This window comes from Seriola lalandi, unplaced genomic scaffold (assembly GCF_002814215.2).
Source record: "Seriola lalandi dorsalis isolate HSWRI2012SDOR001 ecotype SW California unplaced genomic scaffold, Sedor1 jcf7180002052274, whole genome shotgun sequence".
Lineage (NCBI taxonomy): Eukaryota > Metazoa > Chordata > Actinopteri > Carangiformes > Carangidae > Seriola > Seriola lalandi.
Window position 1 is genome coordinate 678,169 of NW_019522827.1, and position 18,228 is coordinate 696,396.

The 18,228-nt window shown below is 40.6% G+C and overlaps 1 protein-coding gene across 1 annotated transcript in view; it reads right to left on the minus strand.

The window, feature by feature from the left end:
- The window catches only part of tubgcp6 (tubulin gamma complex component 6), a 27,044-nt gene extending 9,533 nt beyond the window's left edge, over positions 1–17,511 (minus strand). Inside the window, exons 1-18 of the mRNA XM_023400379.2 lie at positions 17,228–17,511; positions 16,089–16,900; positions 15,739–15,902; positions 14,731–14,944; positions 13,535–13,693; positions 12,468–12,589; positions 12,211–12,274; positions 12,000–12,109; positions 11,763–11,854; positions 9,657–9,796; positions 5,854–6,003; positions 5,157–5,238; positions 4,540–4,628; positions 4,131–4,246; positions 3,040–3,178; positions 2,838–2,936; positions 770–2,732; positions 190–351 (exon numbers count right to left, since the gene is read on the minus strand). Of these exons, the coding sequence (XP_023256147.1) occupies positions 190–351; positions 770–2,732; positions 2,838–2,936; positions 3,040–3,178; positions 4,131–4,246; positions 4,540–4,628; positions 5,157–5,238; positions 5,854–6,003; positions 9,657–9,796; positions 11,763–11,854; positions 12,000–12,109; positions 12,211–12,274; positions 12,468–12,589; positions 13,535–13,693; positions 14,731–14,944; positions 15,739–15,902; positions 16,089–16,880 (4,657 nt within the window). The 5' untranslated portion in view covers positions 16,881–16,900; positions 17,228–17,511. The remainder of the gene's footprint in view (positions 1–189; positions 352–769; positions 2,733–2,837; positions 2,937–3,039; positions 3,179–4,130; positions 4,247–4,539; positions 4,629–5,156; positions 5,239–5,853; positions 6,004–9,656; positions 9,797–11,762; positions 11,855–11,999; positions 12,110–12,210; positions 12,275–12,467; positions 12,590–13,534; positions 13,694–14,730; positions 14,945–15,738; positions 15,903–16,088; positions 16,901–17,227) is intronic.
- Positions 17,512–18,228: the final 717 nt, after the last annotated feature.

Here is an 18,228-nt window from a genome sequence, read left to right on the forward strand (position 1 = left end):
AAAAAAAAAAAAACTAGATCTATAATATGTTATTTCTTATCCATTCCTAACATACCAGTTAGACACCATCATGTTTAGAGTCATGACTGTAATGTACCAGTAACACAAAAGTGCTTATGTGATGAACATCACATTGCCTGTATAAGCCATAAGGAACTATTAACCTTGAGCCATATGATTTCAACTTACCCATTAAGCTGTAGTAGTCTTCATAGTGTTCCACCTGGTACTGAGTAGACAAAGCCAAGAGGTATTCCTGCTCAGACTTTTCTCCAGGGGACAAACCGTAGCTAGCTGCCCAGGACCCCAAGCCCTCAACCAGCTGCTCACCAGGGCTCTCTGACTTGGAACCTGAAGAGAGCACAGTTTTCAGTGACATTAGGTACTATTCTTAACACCAAAAGGTCAGCACAAAAAGCTTCCATCTTTATATTCAGTGGTGCATCTATATATTGATTACATGCAAATATCTAGAGCTGAAATGATTAGCTGATTAATAAGTTAATTCATGGACAGAAAATGAATTGACAACTATTTTGGTAATTTGTTTAAGTTTGTGTAACGTGGGGATTTTACATCACTATGACCTGAAAATCTCTAGGTTTTGAATTGGAAACTATAAATGGTATTTTTGTTTATCATCTGACATTTTCTAGATCAAAGAATTTATTAAATAATCAATTAATAATCATCAGATTAGTTGAAAATAAATGATAGTTGCAACCCTTCAGAATTTAATTGTTGTGTATCACTCAGTACTATTCAATACCTTTATTTTCTTCATTTTCCTCCGTTTTCTCTTTGCTCTTCACCACACATCCAACTCCAAGTGAAGAATCTGAAGAGTGGCCATACACACTGCCTGGGAGTACAGAGGGTTGCGGCTGTGTCCCCAACACCACACAACCTACACCCAGAGTCGAATCAGAGGAGTGGCCGTAGGCGCTGCCTGGTAGTGGCGATGGAAGTGGTCCAGTTTGGGACACAACACATCCGATGCCTAAACTTGAGTCTGAAGAATGACCATGGGCACTGCCAGGTAGAGGAGAACGTTTGGGTTCATCTCCTGAAACTACACATCCAACACGTAACATTGAGTCTGAGGAGTGACCATGGTCACTGCCAGGTAGAGGAGAACGTTTGGGTTCAACTCCTGAAACTACACATCCAACACGTAACATTGAGTCTGAGGAGTGACCATGGTCACTGCCAGGTAGAGGAGAACGTTTGGGTTCATCTCCTGAAACTACACACCCAACACGTAACATTGAATCTGAGGAGTGACCATGGTCACTGCCAGGTAGAGGAGAACGTTTGGGTTCATCTCCTGAAACTACACATCCAACATGCAACGTTGAGTCTGAGGAGTGACCATGGGAACTTCCAGGTAAAGGGGACAAGGTTGGTTCAGCTCCTAATACCACACAGCCTGCTTGAAGCTGGCAATCCGAGGTGTGCCCGTGCTTACTCCAACGAGGTCTTGCTTCAGATATGTTGGACACAAACTCGCCCACTTTTATATTAGCATCAGAGGAGTGACCATGGATGCTAGGAGTAGGGAGTGGTACAACAACTTCTGAAACATTTTCGCCAACCTTGATACGAGCATCTGAACTGTGACCATGAACATTAGGGGATGGCAGAGGGGCAATTTCATTTGGAACGAGCTCCCCAACTTTGATGTGGGCATTTGAGGCATGACTGTGAACGTTCGGAGGAGGAAGAGGAGCGACAAATTCTGAAACATTTTTCCCAACTTTAATGTGAGCGTCAGAGGAGTGACCATGGATGCTGGGTGATGGCTGAGGGTCAGCAACATCTGAAACCAGCTCTCCAACCTTTAGGTGTGTACTGGAGACATGAGCATGAATGTCTGGCAAAGAAATATTTTCATATGCGTTATCTTGAGCATCTGAGCTATGGTGCGGAGTGTTTGCCTCAAGCAATTTAACCCCACCACAGTCAGAAACACTTGCCACTACTTTGTGGTCACCATTTGGAAAGCCTTGTCCTGGTGTGGTGGAGGGGGCAGTAGGAACTACATCATCCTCTTTTGTAGATGCACGCTCATCTTCTTTTACCTCTGCTTTACTTTCTGAAATCCCCATTTCAGTCTCCTGTTCTGCCATAGGTGCTACTACTTGCTTGTTGTCTGTGGTTTGCTTACTCCCATCTACTGGCTGTGCTGAGGCTTGAGAGGTATGTCCATAAACACTGGCTTTAGCTGCATTTTGGAGCTCCTCTGGGGTATACTGGCCAAGAGGAAAGCTGGATTTGGAGGCTTGACCAAAGGGGTTAGCTTTGGGGACATTCTCTTGGACTTGAGACATGTTCTCTCCTATGGGGATGTGAGAGAAAGAGGGATGGTTTTGGATCAAGTCAGGCTCGACTGCGGGTCCCCAGCGAGGCCGGGGCTGAACTGAGGCTTGTGCAGTGATACCTTCAAGCGGACTAAAGGGGGCACTGAAGTCATAGTCAACTAGTTTTGCTGTAGGGCACACCTCAGGTAAGTCAGACCCAATCTCCTGTAGGGCCACATCCACTTGCTGACTGTCAGGATTTGGTGACTTGGGGAAAAAATCATTGATATCAATGTCTTCAGAGATGAGGGCAGGGTCTGCTGTAAGGGGGGTGAGGGTGGATGAAGTTGGGTCAAGTGGCGGTGATGATACGACATCAGATTCTTGGGTGTCAGTTGGCTGCTGCTCAGACGGCTCCAGAATGGGAGATTCCTGTTCAGAGAAGGCATTCATTTGAGGTGTATCGGATGCACTTAACAAGAGCATAAAAAAGTGGAGAGATTTAGTTAATGTTCAAGAACCAGTGTGTTGTCATACCAGTGTTTGTTGCGCTACAGTCTGTTGTGTTGAGGGAACAGGTCGCAACACTTCCACAGGAGGTCTCCCCTGGCCTAAGGGATATTTCTCGAGCATTGCCTGGAAAGAAGTCACAAGAGCTTTGGTTGCAGAATCTCTTCAGTCATATTAACCTTTTCCTCTGCATGTGTTCTTTTATGATAATTCATACACAGTAACAAACCTGAATGTTCTGCCTGTCATGGATGAAGAACTGAGCACGGGCTTCATCAAGTCTCATTCGCTGCACCCTCCACATGGCCCGTCTCTCTCTGCGGGCTGCTTCCTCTGACAGACGGCTATATTGGGCAATCAGCTCCTTCCTACAATTTGAATGTAGAAACACACAAGTTAAAAGTAAATAATTTAGCTGAGGGTCTTATTCAGAGCAACTTGCAGTAAATGCATGTCTAGAAAAGTGTCAGGTAGCTCTGCTCTTGTTAGCTTCATATTAGTACTCAACTGAGATAAGAACAGCAAAATATTAATATGCATTCATAAATATTACGATTATCCTCCTAAAAACAGCTTGGCTGATGTTATTTAAGTCTTATAAAAAATTGAACAAATCATATTCATAGCTTTATGTTTATATTTAAATCTACGTGGAATTATATTTAAAGTGCAAATCATCCTTATGAAGAATTGTGATGAGCATATTGGCCTGCCATATGTCTGTGCGTGAATATGTGCTTTCACGGTCTGTGACAGCTCTGAATTCAATTTTGAGTAATTTCCTTAACCTCTTGTCAGCCACTAACGAGCTGTAATCGATTAATCAGCAAAGGTCTGTAAAAAAAAATGAACGATAAAAGCTTTATTTTTACACTTGGCATGGAACATTTTCCAAGCACATCCTAAATAAATGAGGTATTTTGATTTTGAATCTTTACAAGGGTTAATACTGCACAAGTTGAGAGGTAACTGGCTGGATGAAAAGCTGCAGATGACAGGTGCTAACAACCGCTTTGGTAAACTCTGATCTCCAACACGCCGGCAACCTAAATGGCAGCTTACAGCCATCATTTGGAAATCCACGCACGCCATGTTCGCATTACAGGCTCTGTTAACATTTGCTCATACCGCGGCATCACACAGTTATCCCAACTGTATGGCAATTCAGCACAAGTCCAGCCACTGAAAGACTGCAAAGATGGAGTTGACGTCCCATCATGTTTGTTAATATATTTTAGAGCAAATGAAATCTTAACATAGATTATTCAATCATCAATAAAAGATTAACACGTCTAGTAGGGGCTGTAAAAGCAGTCAGACCTGGCTCTCTGCTCCAGCTGCTCCTCCAGGGCTTGTAGTCTTTTCTCTCTATCCCTCAGCTCTCTGGCAAAGCTGAAGTCATCCTCCTCCTGCCTTTTCTTGGCTGCACTTCGCCACTGGTGCCAAACACAAACACACACACACACACACACACACACACACACACACAAACATCATTGCTTTCAGCTTCTAAAACAAGGCCACAAATGATGTAGCTGAAATAAATATATATATATACACACAATTGTCCTTTACATCGTTTTCTTATCCTCAAAATTCTTTATCAGGCTTTTGGTGTCTAATTGTTTTCAAAATATAATAATACCTTTTCAGTCACATGGATACTATATTACTTTCTCATGCATTTCTCTTGTAAACAGATGCATGCACAAGAACAGTACTTTACTACCTCTTGCTCCTGCTCCAGGTGCTGTTTCAGCTCCTCAAATCGCTCTCTCTTCTTGGCCTCTTCAGCCAGACGCTGTGACACCTGGCGCCCTACAGGAGGCAAGGGAGATAACAGTGGGCTGCTTACCCTCCAACACAGAAAAGTACGAAACATCTCCGTCTCTCTCTCTCTCTCTCATGCACACACACACACACAAAACAACCTCACCATCTGCCTCACACAAACACAAAAATATGCCAAGACACACTCAGAGCATCAGGCCAGACATTTCCCCACCAAACCATCTCCCCTCCCAAACTTTGCCACACATCTTGTGAAGTAATAAATGATGCGAGGAGTTTGCTAAACTGTGCGAGAAATAATTAGATTTCTCAGCCCGTCGTACTGGAAGCTGTTCAAAACATTCCTCACTATGAATTGCTGCTGCTGTACTGAGAGGAAGGAGTGCAGCTGAAGAAAGCTCTCGTGGTCAAGAGTCAACAAATAAATGTGGGTTATAGGTAAATAAGGTATACTCATCAGGGAGGTTGTGTGCATGTATGTCAAGCACTACATAAAATTATACTCGCAGTGTGTGTGTGTGTGTGTGTGTGTGTGTGTGTAAATGTTATACTAACCGCGGATGCTCTCCAGGGTTTTGGCTGCTGACTCTCTGACCTGATTGATCAGCTCCTGGCGTGCCTGCTCTGTACGCAGGGCCTAACAATAGACAGACAAGAAATCATCATTAACTAAGATCTATCCACCTGCCCTGTAGCTCACCTCTGCTTCCCACCCTCTGCCACTCAGCACAGCCAGCAGCACACGCCACACAGGCCATACAAACCAGGGTATTACACTAAATCATGCAGCGTACAAGCCCTAGACTTCAGATGCATCATTTTAATGACTTGCTGCTGAAATTCTCAGTACTTGAGGGGTAATGTCACAATCATGGATCATCTTATGTAAAAAAAAAAAAAAAAAAAAGAAAAAAAAAAAAGAAACTCCTCTCTCTTTATCTTAAGGGACAATACCTGTGTAATGACTTGTCTTACTGCAGGTTTGCCTTCCCTCCCTGAAGTTCAGGCTGCCCTTGATTTTTAAAATCAGCTAGCACAGACTTTATTAATGTAAGATACCATGTTGACTGCAATGTCTACTACCATTCACTGCATATGAAACACATTTTTATATTTTTATGTAAACTTGATCAAGACTTTTGTCAGACAAAACTGAGGAGGAGAAATATCAACAGACTTCAGAGGAAAAAAATGGAAAAATACATTAAAGAAACGTCTTATCAGATGGAACAATATGTGTGCGTCTCAGTACCTGCTCCTCCCTGCTGATGGCGCTGTGCTTAGCAATCCTCTCCATGCGTCCGCGGTATACCGCACAGTCCCTCTCGATCTCCTCCACCTCCTGGAGGGAGAAGGTGACAGCTATGCGAGGCACCGGCAGCTCCGACCAGCAGATATAGTGCTGTGGACACAAAGGGAACAGAAAGTCAGTGCCATAAAGGAGGCTCACTGATTTACAGTGGCAAGAAAAAGCATGTAAACCCTTTGGAAGTACCTGGCTTTCTGCATGAATTGGTTGTAAAATGTGATCTGACTTTCATCTAAGTGAAGTACAGACAAACACAATGTGCTTAAGCTAATATCACACAAAGAATTATAATCTTTTCTGTTTTTATTGAACAAACCCATTCAATATTCACAGTGCTAGTGGAGAAAGTGAGCAGCAATTACCTCAAACAAGAGCTTCTGATGGCTTAATATTAGACCTGCAAAACAGGATAAATTTTGGACCATTCTTCCTACATAGCTGCTTCATGTCAGCCATATTCTCAGAATGACTGGTGTGAGTGGCTCCCTTCAGGTCATTCCACAGCATCTCTACTCTTTGTTTTAAGTCATTCTGTAGTAGATCTACTTTGATATTCCTGCAGCGTCACCCAACCTACTGAGCTTCAGCAGGTGGACATCCACCCTGACATTATTCTTCTTTAAGCCTTTAGCTGTTACTCTGGGGTCATTTTAACTTCATGAGTATTCAGCACCATCTCTTTGGATTCATCTTAGCATCTTAGCCCACCTCTAGGGAGAGAAGCCACAGTATCAAATTGTCTCCATTTATAGACAATGTATCAAACTGTGGACTGATGAATCTCTAAACTCTTTGGGATGACTTTGTCACCTTTTCCAGCTTTATGCAAATCAACCATTCTTGATTGTCTTGAAGTCTTCTGAGACCTTTTGTGTGAGGCATGGCTCACTGTGCTTCTAGTGAACAGCAAGTGTTCCACAAGCGGGCGTTTTTTTTTTTTTGCTCAGAGCAGCTCTTACACACACCTCCAATCGTGTTTCATTGATTGGACTCGATTTTTGACTCCAGTTAGCTGAGGGGCTCATGTTTGAACGATGTATTCAGTATGGACAAGAATAATACAATGATTTATATGTAATTAGTTAAAACCGATTGCTCATTATTGTAACTTAGGTGAAGCTCTGACCATATTTGAAAGACATATTAATACCTAAATGCAGGTAATTTCACTGGGTTCACTTACTTTTTCTTGCCACTGTAAGTGGCAGTTAATCCTGATTCCTGTCTCATTTGGTGGATGTTTGATAACACCAACCACAAAGTTCCTGTCATAACAAAATATGTGCTGCCAGCTGTCTGAAAGCGTAACATGTGTCTACAGATGCACCCAATAACAAACTAACAATGAATCTAGGATGAGATGGCAGAGAGACTTGGGAATAAATATGAATGAGACGCTATGGAGTGACCCGTGAAGAGACAAGGTTACATCTGCTTTGAATTCAAGGTTTAGATTCACTCAGTTACATTCTCTCCATCAGCTTTACATTGAGATGGCACATTCATACATTCTACTTGGTCTTGCTTCAAAATACGACGTTAAATCTAAAAACAATGTAATATGTAATATCACATCACATTTGCATGGCATTAATATGCAGTTAAATTTACAGGATCTTATTAATCATTACCAAATAATGTGTAAGACTAAAATGGAAATCTGAAGACCCTGGAGCCCAGACTGCAGAAATGAATAATTACATACCACTAGAGGAAATTATGTACTGGTTTTACAAGAGTAAAACCTTTTAGAAAAACCTTGAATATATGGAAACCTTGTTTTGATTGCATGAGAAACATTCATCTTAACCACACTCACTGTGCCTCTGTGTGAGTCTAATCTTATCATGTAATTATGTTTTATCACAATATAAAACATGTTACAATGTTACAATATAAAACATATATTCCCCTTGAATTAATACTTGTATTATTGTAATTAAAACTATTTAAAATGTTTACTTTAATCTTTACTTTCTCTTGTTTTTTTTTTTTCTCCATTTGTTAGATTAGATGCTCTGTATTTCTTTATGTGGTGTTGTTTTACACGTAAATGTTCAATTTTGTTAAAAGCTAAATAAAACATCACCAGCCACATCCCACCATGTCATCGAGTCACATTTTTCAATCCATAATTTCACATGTATTCATACCAGCCATTCTGCAGTCTCTCAGAGAACAGCAGGACCCAGCAATAAAGGAAATTAGCATACAGAGAAACAGAGTCGTAGTTAAGAGAAAGCCAATTAGTCAGAAGCATGGGCCCTGCGGTTTAGGTCAGGTAGGTCAAGTCATAAAAAACATCATGCGCTGGTGAATCAGCAGGTGAGTCACGGTGAAGTGAGAAAATTAAATAAAATTAGATTACATAAAAACTTGACGCTTCACTGAAGCTTTACATTTGCTTAGTTTACTGCCATTGTGCACAGTGAGGGGTCCTTTCATATACATGTATAACTCTGATGCCTGGGGTTGTATACAGGTGCTGGAAATCACAGGCCGACTCTGATACACTTACAAGTGTACAATGACATCATCATACTTGCAATTCTGATATTTGCTACATATTGATAGAATATCATCTAGATCTGAAACAAATCGCTGGTTAAACGATTAGTAAATCAAAAGAACATTCATAACAAACTATAATCAATTAGTCATTTAAGTAATTTTGATGAAATGTGATGGACACTGTGCTGCTTTTCCTTGTCTAACATGACACCAAACTGAAAATCTTTCTACATTTCTCATTATTTTCTGATGTTTTATAGACCAAATAATTTTAGTTAAAAAAAAAAAAAGTAATGCTTAGTTGCAGCGCTGATATCAGCTCATAAATCTACTGCTGCAACCAGTGATTCATTTTATTAGCCATTCATCTGGAAATTTTTTTTGATCAATCTTTTATTCAATTTGTCCATAAAAATGCTGACCATAGATTTTTAAAGTCCAAGATGGTGTCTTTAAAAAGTTGTTTCACTGTTGAAAGTCAGTTTCATTTGACCATCAATCCACAACACAAAAATATTCAGTATACATGAGGCAAACAGAGACAAGCAGCTAATCTTCCCATTTTCAAAAGTGGAACTAACGAATGGCATTTTTACATGACAAATTACTTCCAACGATTAATTGATTATTAAAATAGCTAGACCGCCTGATTGATTATTCATTTCACCTCTAGATACATCATGATAACTCCGTCGCATAGGAGGAAAATATATATAAAATATGAATATTAATATTTTACAAAGCAGGAGTCAAACTGGAATAATAATAATAATAATAATATAATAATGCATGGACAGAAAGCAGAACGGTTTAGAGTTCAAATGGCTGCAATAAATGATGGGAACACCTCTGCCTCAATACCACAAGAGATTGTATCACAATACTGATGATAATATATTGATAATGTTTTGCAGGAGGCCGTCCACCTACGTGGCAGTATTGATTATTTGTCCTACCCCTAGCGGGCAGAATGGATTTCCAAATAGGTAGAATCGTTGTTGTGGCAGGTGGATAATTTGTGGCGTACATGTGGATTTTGTCAATATCAGAGCCAATCTGTGCATCTCCGAGCCAATACAGTAATGGTTGATGACAGTAAAAATAAAAACTGATGAAACATGGAAGGGAAATCTTAAGGATTAACACTTTATATACTTATTTGTTACAAAAAACAGTCAATACAATAATTTAGGCTATATTTACCTAATCAACATATATAAATGTGCACAACAAACCTGTGGGCAGCAGATCTTGAGGAGGTTGATGGTCTTTCCACAGACATACACATCATTGGCGATGTGTCTCAGGAAGATGGGAACACAATCCTCCACATCCTTTGAGATCAGAGTGTAGCCTTGAACCCAGAAGTGTTTGTCTGTAGAAATACAAGGAGGCCTATTACACACTCTAAAAATAAGACCAAGTCATTTTACTGGCCCATTATGCCTTTGTTAACAGAACAACTCTCTCACAACAGAAGTACAAAAACTAACAGCAGTGGAGTATTGCCCAGCCTGCGCTGGACCTAAAACTTTTCCTTATTAGTATGACTTACGGGGCATGGCAAAACTTGGGCTGCTTGAATTAACACTTGGAAATTGTTAGCGCTTAGCTCAGTGATCCTAAGCAAAAAGCATAAGAGAACATGAATGCACTGAGCTTCCAGAGCTCTTTACAGAAAGCCTGCGGCTTGCCAAGAAAGCTTAGCCACTGATTGCCTCCCTGGCTGACGGACTTCAAAGAGAACAATGACATTTGTGTGTCCTCCAAAAAGCAGGCGCGAGAAGTGCAGAGGTTCACTGCAGGAGTTGATGAGGTGTAGCCGATGAGCAAATGAACCTCTTAGCCAGACAAAGCCGAGGTGATGGTCTGACCTTGATGGGGTGTTGCATGACATACAGTATTTGGAAAGGCTATAATGACTCATACAAAACCATATTTATGGAGTAATGTCAGAATGAAGCAATTACAGTGTGTGCTTGTTAGGGAAACATGGTGTCAACAAGATTATTCTTTACTTATAAACAATTCTCTAATAAAGAAGGCTGCAGCTAAAAAACATTTTCACTATCAATTGATCAGCCAATGACTTTCTCAATTTATCATTTTGTCTGTAAAATGTTACAGCATAGTGAAATATTTCCAGGGTCACTAAGGTGATATTTTCAAATATTATTGTGTCTGACCAAAAGTGTAAAACTAAAAGATATTTACCATAATATGAAATAAACAAACATCAAATCCTCACATTTGAAAAGTTGCTACCAGCTAATGTTGGGCACAACCGAGGATACTAAATCTAAAACTTTACTTGTCTTATTGCTGGGGGTGAATGCTTGTACGCTACTGTTTTATTATTGGAACTAAAGCTGCAACGATAAGTAAATAAAAAAAATAATAATTGTTTTAATTAATTAATTGTTTAAGTAATTTTTCCAGTAAAAATGGCAAACATAAATCTTGGTTTTATATTGTAGTAATGTAATCATTATTTGGATTTTTGGACTGGTGAACAAAACAAGACAGTTAGGATATTATGATGGATTTTTTTTTGTGTTTGTTTTCTGTTCTTTTTTCAACCAAATGATTTATCTGTAAGATTGAAAAAATAATCAGCAGTTTAACTGATAATAAAAAATAATGGTTAGCTGCAGTTCATATCAAATAGTAAATATAAAAATCTATAAAAATGTTGTCTTGATAATGAAAAGCTATTGTAGACATGAAATAGGGCATGGCATTGAAGAGCAGCATGACCAAGGCAAAATAACCAACACACACAGGAAGTCAGTCAGCCAGTTCCTGTAGAGTACAGATGGGTCTTTATTTATCTGCCCTGTAAGCCTCATCTCCTCCTGTCCTTACTTCACTCTTGTGCTCTGCCTAAGGAGTCAAGTTAATTAATTAATTGTACTGAAAAACAAAATGTATTCAGCCAGTTTAGATTTGTCAAGGACAATTACAAGAGATGAAATGTAAGAAAAAAAAAAACATCTATTTCAGAAGATGTTTTGTTTTACCCCATATGGTGTATCAACTGAAAAGGATAAAGGAACAGCATTTACTTGTGCGTCTCTGTGGCTTCCTGAGTGGAGGTGGCTCTACAGCTACCACAGCTGTGGTAGCTGAATTCTGTTTCCCACTGATTATCATCCAATAACTTCATGACATCCTTTATAGACACAAGGACAAATGCAACTAGGCAATAAAGGCTGTAATGAAATCTATCTTTTTTCTGCTAGACAATCTGTCTGCCAGGCTTTTCATTTTCAGAACTTGCTGACTGAAGCCAAAGTGTTTATGCGACAGCACGGAATGTTTTTGTGTGTGTGTTGTCTCACCTCTGAAACTAAGGTAGTCCTCATTGACCTGGATCATGAATTCTCCATAAACATCGCGAAACACGCCACTGTACACCCAGTCAGACACAAACCTAACCGAAGCACAGTAAAAACAAAGACACAATCCTGACAGATCAATACGGCAAGGTCCACATATCATTGATAGAAAGTCATGTCCTTGGGTTGTATTATTTCCTTTTCAGGATGCATGTCTGTATGAGGAGCGCAGTGACTGACCGTGTATAAGGTTCGCAGCTGCTCTTCAGCAGCGACAGCAGGACCGGGTAGTTCTCGTTGCTGCAGTTATTCTGTGCTTCATTGTACAGGTAGGACAGCAGTTTAACACCCTGAGGAGAGCCACATGGCACTGAGCTGACATCCCATCTGATAGGCTAAACACAGCCATGATGGATGACATATTGCAGTTTGCAGATAAAAGAGCACTCACCACAGGGAAGGTAGCCTGGCCTGTACCCAAAGGCCCGTCTACACAGCACAGTTCTGACAGGTACCTTAGATTAAAAGAAAGCAGAGATTTTTTGAATTGATGATATTTGCATCAAGGTCCTCTCTGTCAGGACATGACTGGGCTGTCGACTGGGTGAGGCCGAGCTTCAGAAGTATGAAATGAACAAAGCACAGACATCAGCAAAACAAAAAAAAAAAAAAAAGAGAGAGAAGAAAAAAAAAAGGAGTTGACCTCACCTGAGTTGGCGGCCTACTTTGCGAAAGAGGAAGCCGATAGTCAACAGGCTAAGGGTGGGTGGAGTGCTGAGAACACAAGCTCTGTAGTAATGCAGATACTTCCTCAGACCACCTGTAAAAGCCTTGGAGAGAAACACTACTTAAAAGATGTTATGATCTGTGTGGGTGTAAAACATCTGAAATGCTCAGTTTACCTTGTGCATACATTGATAAATGCATTTTTCCCAACATATTGTGCATTTTTTACTAAATAAGAAGTTCACAATTTTAAAACAGATCACATCTGATTTCAAATATGAGCAATTAAACAACTTTTTCTTCTTCGTGTAAACATTCCTGCTGTTCATATTGATCCCCTCTTGATGAATTTCCAATGTAAGTGATAGTGGGGACAGTCCTCACTCCAAAAATGTATCCAGTGTGATTTGGTCAAATAAAGTGGAGATCTTCCAAAGTTACAGTGCTTTTAGCATAACTATCCCTCCTGTTCTGCTCAACAAGAAACACAGTTGAGAGAAACAGAAAGTTAATTGTGTATTACAAAAGCTGAATCCCTGGAAGATATCCACTTTAAATCAGACTGCTGTTGTCTCATATTAACTTCAGATTACATTTTTTAATGTATTTGTAAACAAAACAAGGACTGTGGATTCAGTTTCCAATCACTTACACTGTAATTGCAATAAGAGCGGATCTCTTGCTGGCCACTATGAAGAGGAATGATTCCAGAAAGCAAAATCTGTGTGCATATAGATAGATACATACATACTTTATTTATCTCCTAGGGGAAATTCATATGGTTACCTGATTTGCCTACAGTTTAAGACAGACTTGAAAAATATGCGAACCTCCTATCCTTTAATGTGCCTTCACGGTGTTTGATATTGAGGATCAGCTAGGGATTTACCACTGCAATTTACCCTTGTGTATTCCATCTCTTTTCTTTCAGTATCACATCTTTTAAATTATATATAACAAACAAAACTGTCCCATGCAGAATACATGTGGAGAAAGGAGGTGTAAAATGTGCTGTCTCAGTGGTATAAATGATGACTACACAAACATACCTGGAAGACTAGGCCCTTCTTGTCAGCACTCTGCAGAGAAAAGCGACTCAGCCTCAAGTAGTAGGTGCCGTACTGGGCCAGCTCCCCCAGGAGACGAGACACGCTCTCTGGAGAGGCTCCTGACACGCACACACCAGGCCTGACGTCAAACTGAACACTCTGGAAAGGAGATTACATATTTACAGATGGTGAGGAAAATACAATGAATAACGGTACAGTCTAATAACATCCAATAAAACAGCCCTGCAGTAAAGACTGTCTTAGTAAAGCTCATATTATTGAATTTCTGTTGAGGCTGTCAGGGAGTCACCTCCATGGTGATTTCTGAGGGCATGGCTGGTGGTGTTATTATATCAGACTGTATTACATAATCAGGTGTTTGTTATTTTGCCCTTCCCGTGGTTCTTTTATTAGAATTGGATACAAAATTCATAGACAGAACTCTTCTGGGAGGACAAACACAACATAGACAATAATTTACACCATCGCAAACCACAGCCTCAAAGATTACCTTTGAGCTTAATAAACACTTCTCTGACCATCTGAACAAAGTTTTGACATAACAGACATTGAACTTCATGCATGAGTATTGAATTAGATTACGTTAGACTGTAAAGGTGATTCAAGATATTGTGTCCTCAATACATGTGCCCATGTCCTGCTCCAGCCTACATGTTAATGATAAAAACCTGCCAGAGAAATAACATAAAGGGCTAAGGGAGTAAACAAGGAAATTTGGATTCAATTTATGTTGTAAAAACTAACTAGAATCTTCTGCGAATATAAAAACCTAATGGGAAACAATAAAGCAGCAGAAGAGCTCCCTGGTGGTTTTGTTTTTTGGCATTAGGAATCTTTTCATTTATTTCTTCCTCATTTAATGTGTCATGTCAGGAGAATGACTTGAGTATATGCTTGACACTGTCACTTTTTTGTCCATTTTTCTTTTCATTGTTACAATGTCATGTGCTTTTATAAATCAACTGGGTTTATTTTATCAGGCATGCACAAAGTGCCCATTGATTCTCTTTGTCTGATTCCCTTTTCTCTAGTGTTTTTTGGTAATTGTGTGCTGTCACAGTGCTTTTACTACCTCATTCATTTTTATCTTTTCAGTCTGACAGAGCCCTAAAACAAAAAATCAATTGCATTTTATTGCATTTCAGAGACTGATAAATAATGATAATGAAATGGACCTGGTTAAGAGGGAAGGTTGTGGACGCCACTCCGATCAGGGCGTTGAGGAGGTCAGATACCAGTTGTGTCTGAGAGTCCAGGGGCAGAGGGAGGATAGGAGAAGGTGTACTAGTGCTCACCACCCTCATCTCCCCCTCCCATAGACGATAGAGCTGGTCGAAGGCCTCCCTGCCTCTCTCTGTTAGGTAGAGAGACTCCCTTTTCACTGGTGGGCTAGTGGTATAAAACAGAGTGACAGTTGGGGTTTTGTTCCAGAGAGGCAGAGTCAAACTGAAAACACAACTCTTTAATACAACGCTGACTATGTAGGTGGGCTTCTTATAATGAATGTGAATGTTACTTGTTAAACTGCATCTTCTGCTTTGTTTAATTTGCCTTTGTGTTGTTGCATACCATATTTACTAGTCCAGTGGTTCTCAAAGTGAGGTCCAGGGACCTCCAGGTTTCAATCACTTTCTGTAATAAAACATCTAAAAACAAAAATCTTACCAGATTGTGGACCCTGGAACAACATCTTATCAAATGGGGGTCCATGGTTTAATTTGTGTCAGCTTATCCTTTATGTGAAAAAGTTTGAGAACCACTGTTCTAGTCAATCAACAGAAGGTTTATTACTAACTGTTATTTTGATAATTTTTTCATTTTAATCATCATCAATCATTTAAGTAATTTATCAGAGCATCTACTGGAGCCAGAATTTGGTGTTTTTCTCTATTTTAGATTGTTAAATATCTTTGGGTTTTAGACTGTTGTAAACAAACAAGCTGATGACATTAATTTCTACTCTGTTATGGGTATTTTAACATTTTACATACTTAATGTGAAATCAATTAATCCAAGAAAGACATAAACAGGTTGACCAGTACTGAAAACATTTGGTGGTTGCAGCCCTTAACAAGTTACAGAATTGGTTACATGAGAGTTAGATCTTCTCAGGAAAGTAATTTGACATTGTTGTGATAAAACTGCTTTAAAACTTTCTATAGCACAACTGACATGGCACTTACCAGCCAACAGACTCCCAACATCGGCGTCTTCCGGGCTCAAAAGTGCGGACAGCCTCCCATATATCAACATCTGGAATGGAGCTGGGCTCTGACTGAGAGTCTGGGGTCAGGTTGGAGGCCGACTGGAAGCCCTCATCTTCAGACTGATCTAAACAGGGGGGCACCTGCATAGACACCCAATAAATAAGATGGATGATGACAGTGTATAACATTGGGGTTTACAATTCAATTAAACAATGGCACAAATATGACTGACCAGAATGACCCGGCCAAATGGCCACATGACAAAAAAATCTTAAACTAAACACTGTGCATTAGCTTAGGTACTATAGTAAGGCATAGTGTCCTACCCTGATAGCCAGCCCAGTTACATCAATATTACTAGGAATAGGAGGCAGGTCCAGTCTTATGTCCATGTCTGAAGTGCGAGTGTGCTGCAGTGCTCCAAACAGTGTCATCCTGGTGTCCTTCTCAAACCTTTCTTCAGCCTCCATTTTAGTTCTCAGAGCTAGCAGCCCTGTACCAGGAGGGGCATCCATCAACCTCTGAGTTCCACACAAACTCTCCAAAGTCCCCCATTCCTCCCCACACACTAGCCCCCACGCCCGGGCCTCTAGTCTTTGCAGCTCCTCACTCTGGTAGCCCCAAGGTCGTGGCCTCCGCAGCACAGGCCGCTCTCGTCTCATGTAGTCCCTGCTGAAAGAGGTAGGGGGTGGAGGTGCTGAACCAGCTAGGTGCACAAGCAGCTCAAGGACTGCGTCTACTTCCTTGAGGCAAGATGATGCTCCCTCCGGCAGCCTCTCCAGCTGCTCCTCCAACCTCTCTGCTTCCTCTCTGCACCCTGCCACCCGCAAGTCAAAACAAATCATCAGGACCTTGTTTCTGGGCGGCGTACTAGCTGAGGTACTCGGTCCTGAGGCTGACCCCTTGGTGCCATCTTGAAATAGTTTGGACAGTAGGGCACCGTAGGCACGCTTCTTGAGAGCTCTGCGGAAACCTTCTCTTGAGACTCCACCCAGGGCTCTGCGCTTCCATGATACACCAGACAGGCTGCAGTCACACAGGGCACCCAGCAACTCAGTGATGCTGCTGCTGCTGCTGCAGCAGCTGGACTTCATGGTGTTATTAGGGCTCGAGTACATGGTCCTACTGTTGCCTCAGTCTATAAGTGAAACAAAATTGTGTTGGTCAGTACAGTTGTGGGAAATACAGTGCACAGCTGCCAGTATAATAATAGAAAGCGTTTAGCTAGACTTTGATAAGTGTAAACTTTAGACAACATCAGAAACCAGACATGTTGACAATCCAACCAAAAACCACTACGTCAGACCTTTCACCACATTAGTTTTGGTAAGCAAACTGCACCAGAGCCAGCTAACGACAACTAGCTAAGCCCACATTTAGCTATGTTAGCTAACGTTTACAATATTAAACTACACATTTAATTAGCTCAAGACGAGATAAAACAATTTCTTTTGATATGATTTACCCTCTCGAGATGGTGTGTTATCAGTTCATTGAGGTGACAGTTCCAGTCTTGCATCCAGCCCAGGCGACTCCTTCCCGTGCATGCTAACGGTTGTTATTAGCGAGCTACTCCTGGATCCTGTTTGGTTTATGTGCCAAGCATACAGAAACCAGTGAGTGGACACTCTAAGCAGCTCCAAGAGTGTCCTTATTATCCCGTTGTTTCTTGTCCCATCATATTAGTGCCGGCTAATATGCAGTGATGTTGTCATCGCTAGCTAAAGGCTAGCTAGTCGAATCATCTACCGCGGGGCTACAACAAAATTAGAATCTGCCCCCTTAAATGTGATTGGACAATAGAATATTTTGCATGCCGCGATTGGTTGAGGATGTTTTAGCAGCCACGCTGGTTGGTCAGTCATGTTAGTCAATCACAGGATTGTAAAACTGTTATTTGCCACCGCGTATTGCTGCATTCAAGTGATAAAGGAAAACATGTAAATACAACCTTCATACAGTTTAAGGCAGTTTTAATGGTACCTATGTCACTTAAGGACATCAGAGGGAATCTTTTATGCTTTATGTATTATGTTTTAACTTCAGTCTAAGTAAGCAAAAAGAACGATGTCTGTATTTGAAGATCGTGAATCTCAAAATGTAATTTCAGGACATACGCAGTAGCACTAGCTAGTTGTAGAACTTTTAGGACTTGTAACGTATTTGGTCGCTTTAAATTAAGCAAATCAATCAACAAAAATAGCCAGAAATTGCAGGACTCAATCGCATTCAGTTGCATGGCATCGTCGCGCCCATGGGCATTGAACGCAGCGGCAGAATATTGAGAAAGGCGGGATTTAGAGACTCATGGATACATTTGCAGCTGGAAGGGCTACAAACAAAAAGAAAGAAGGATTACAAGACTGTAGCTGTGTACGGTCTCAATTTAGGGGCCACATCCTTTGAAGGCTGCATATGTTTGATGGGCCTGTAGAGTAATGTCATTTTTTTTTCCGCTGGATAAAC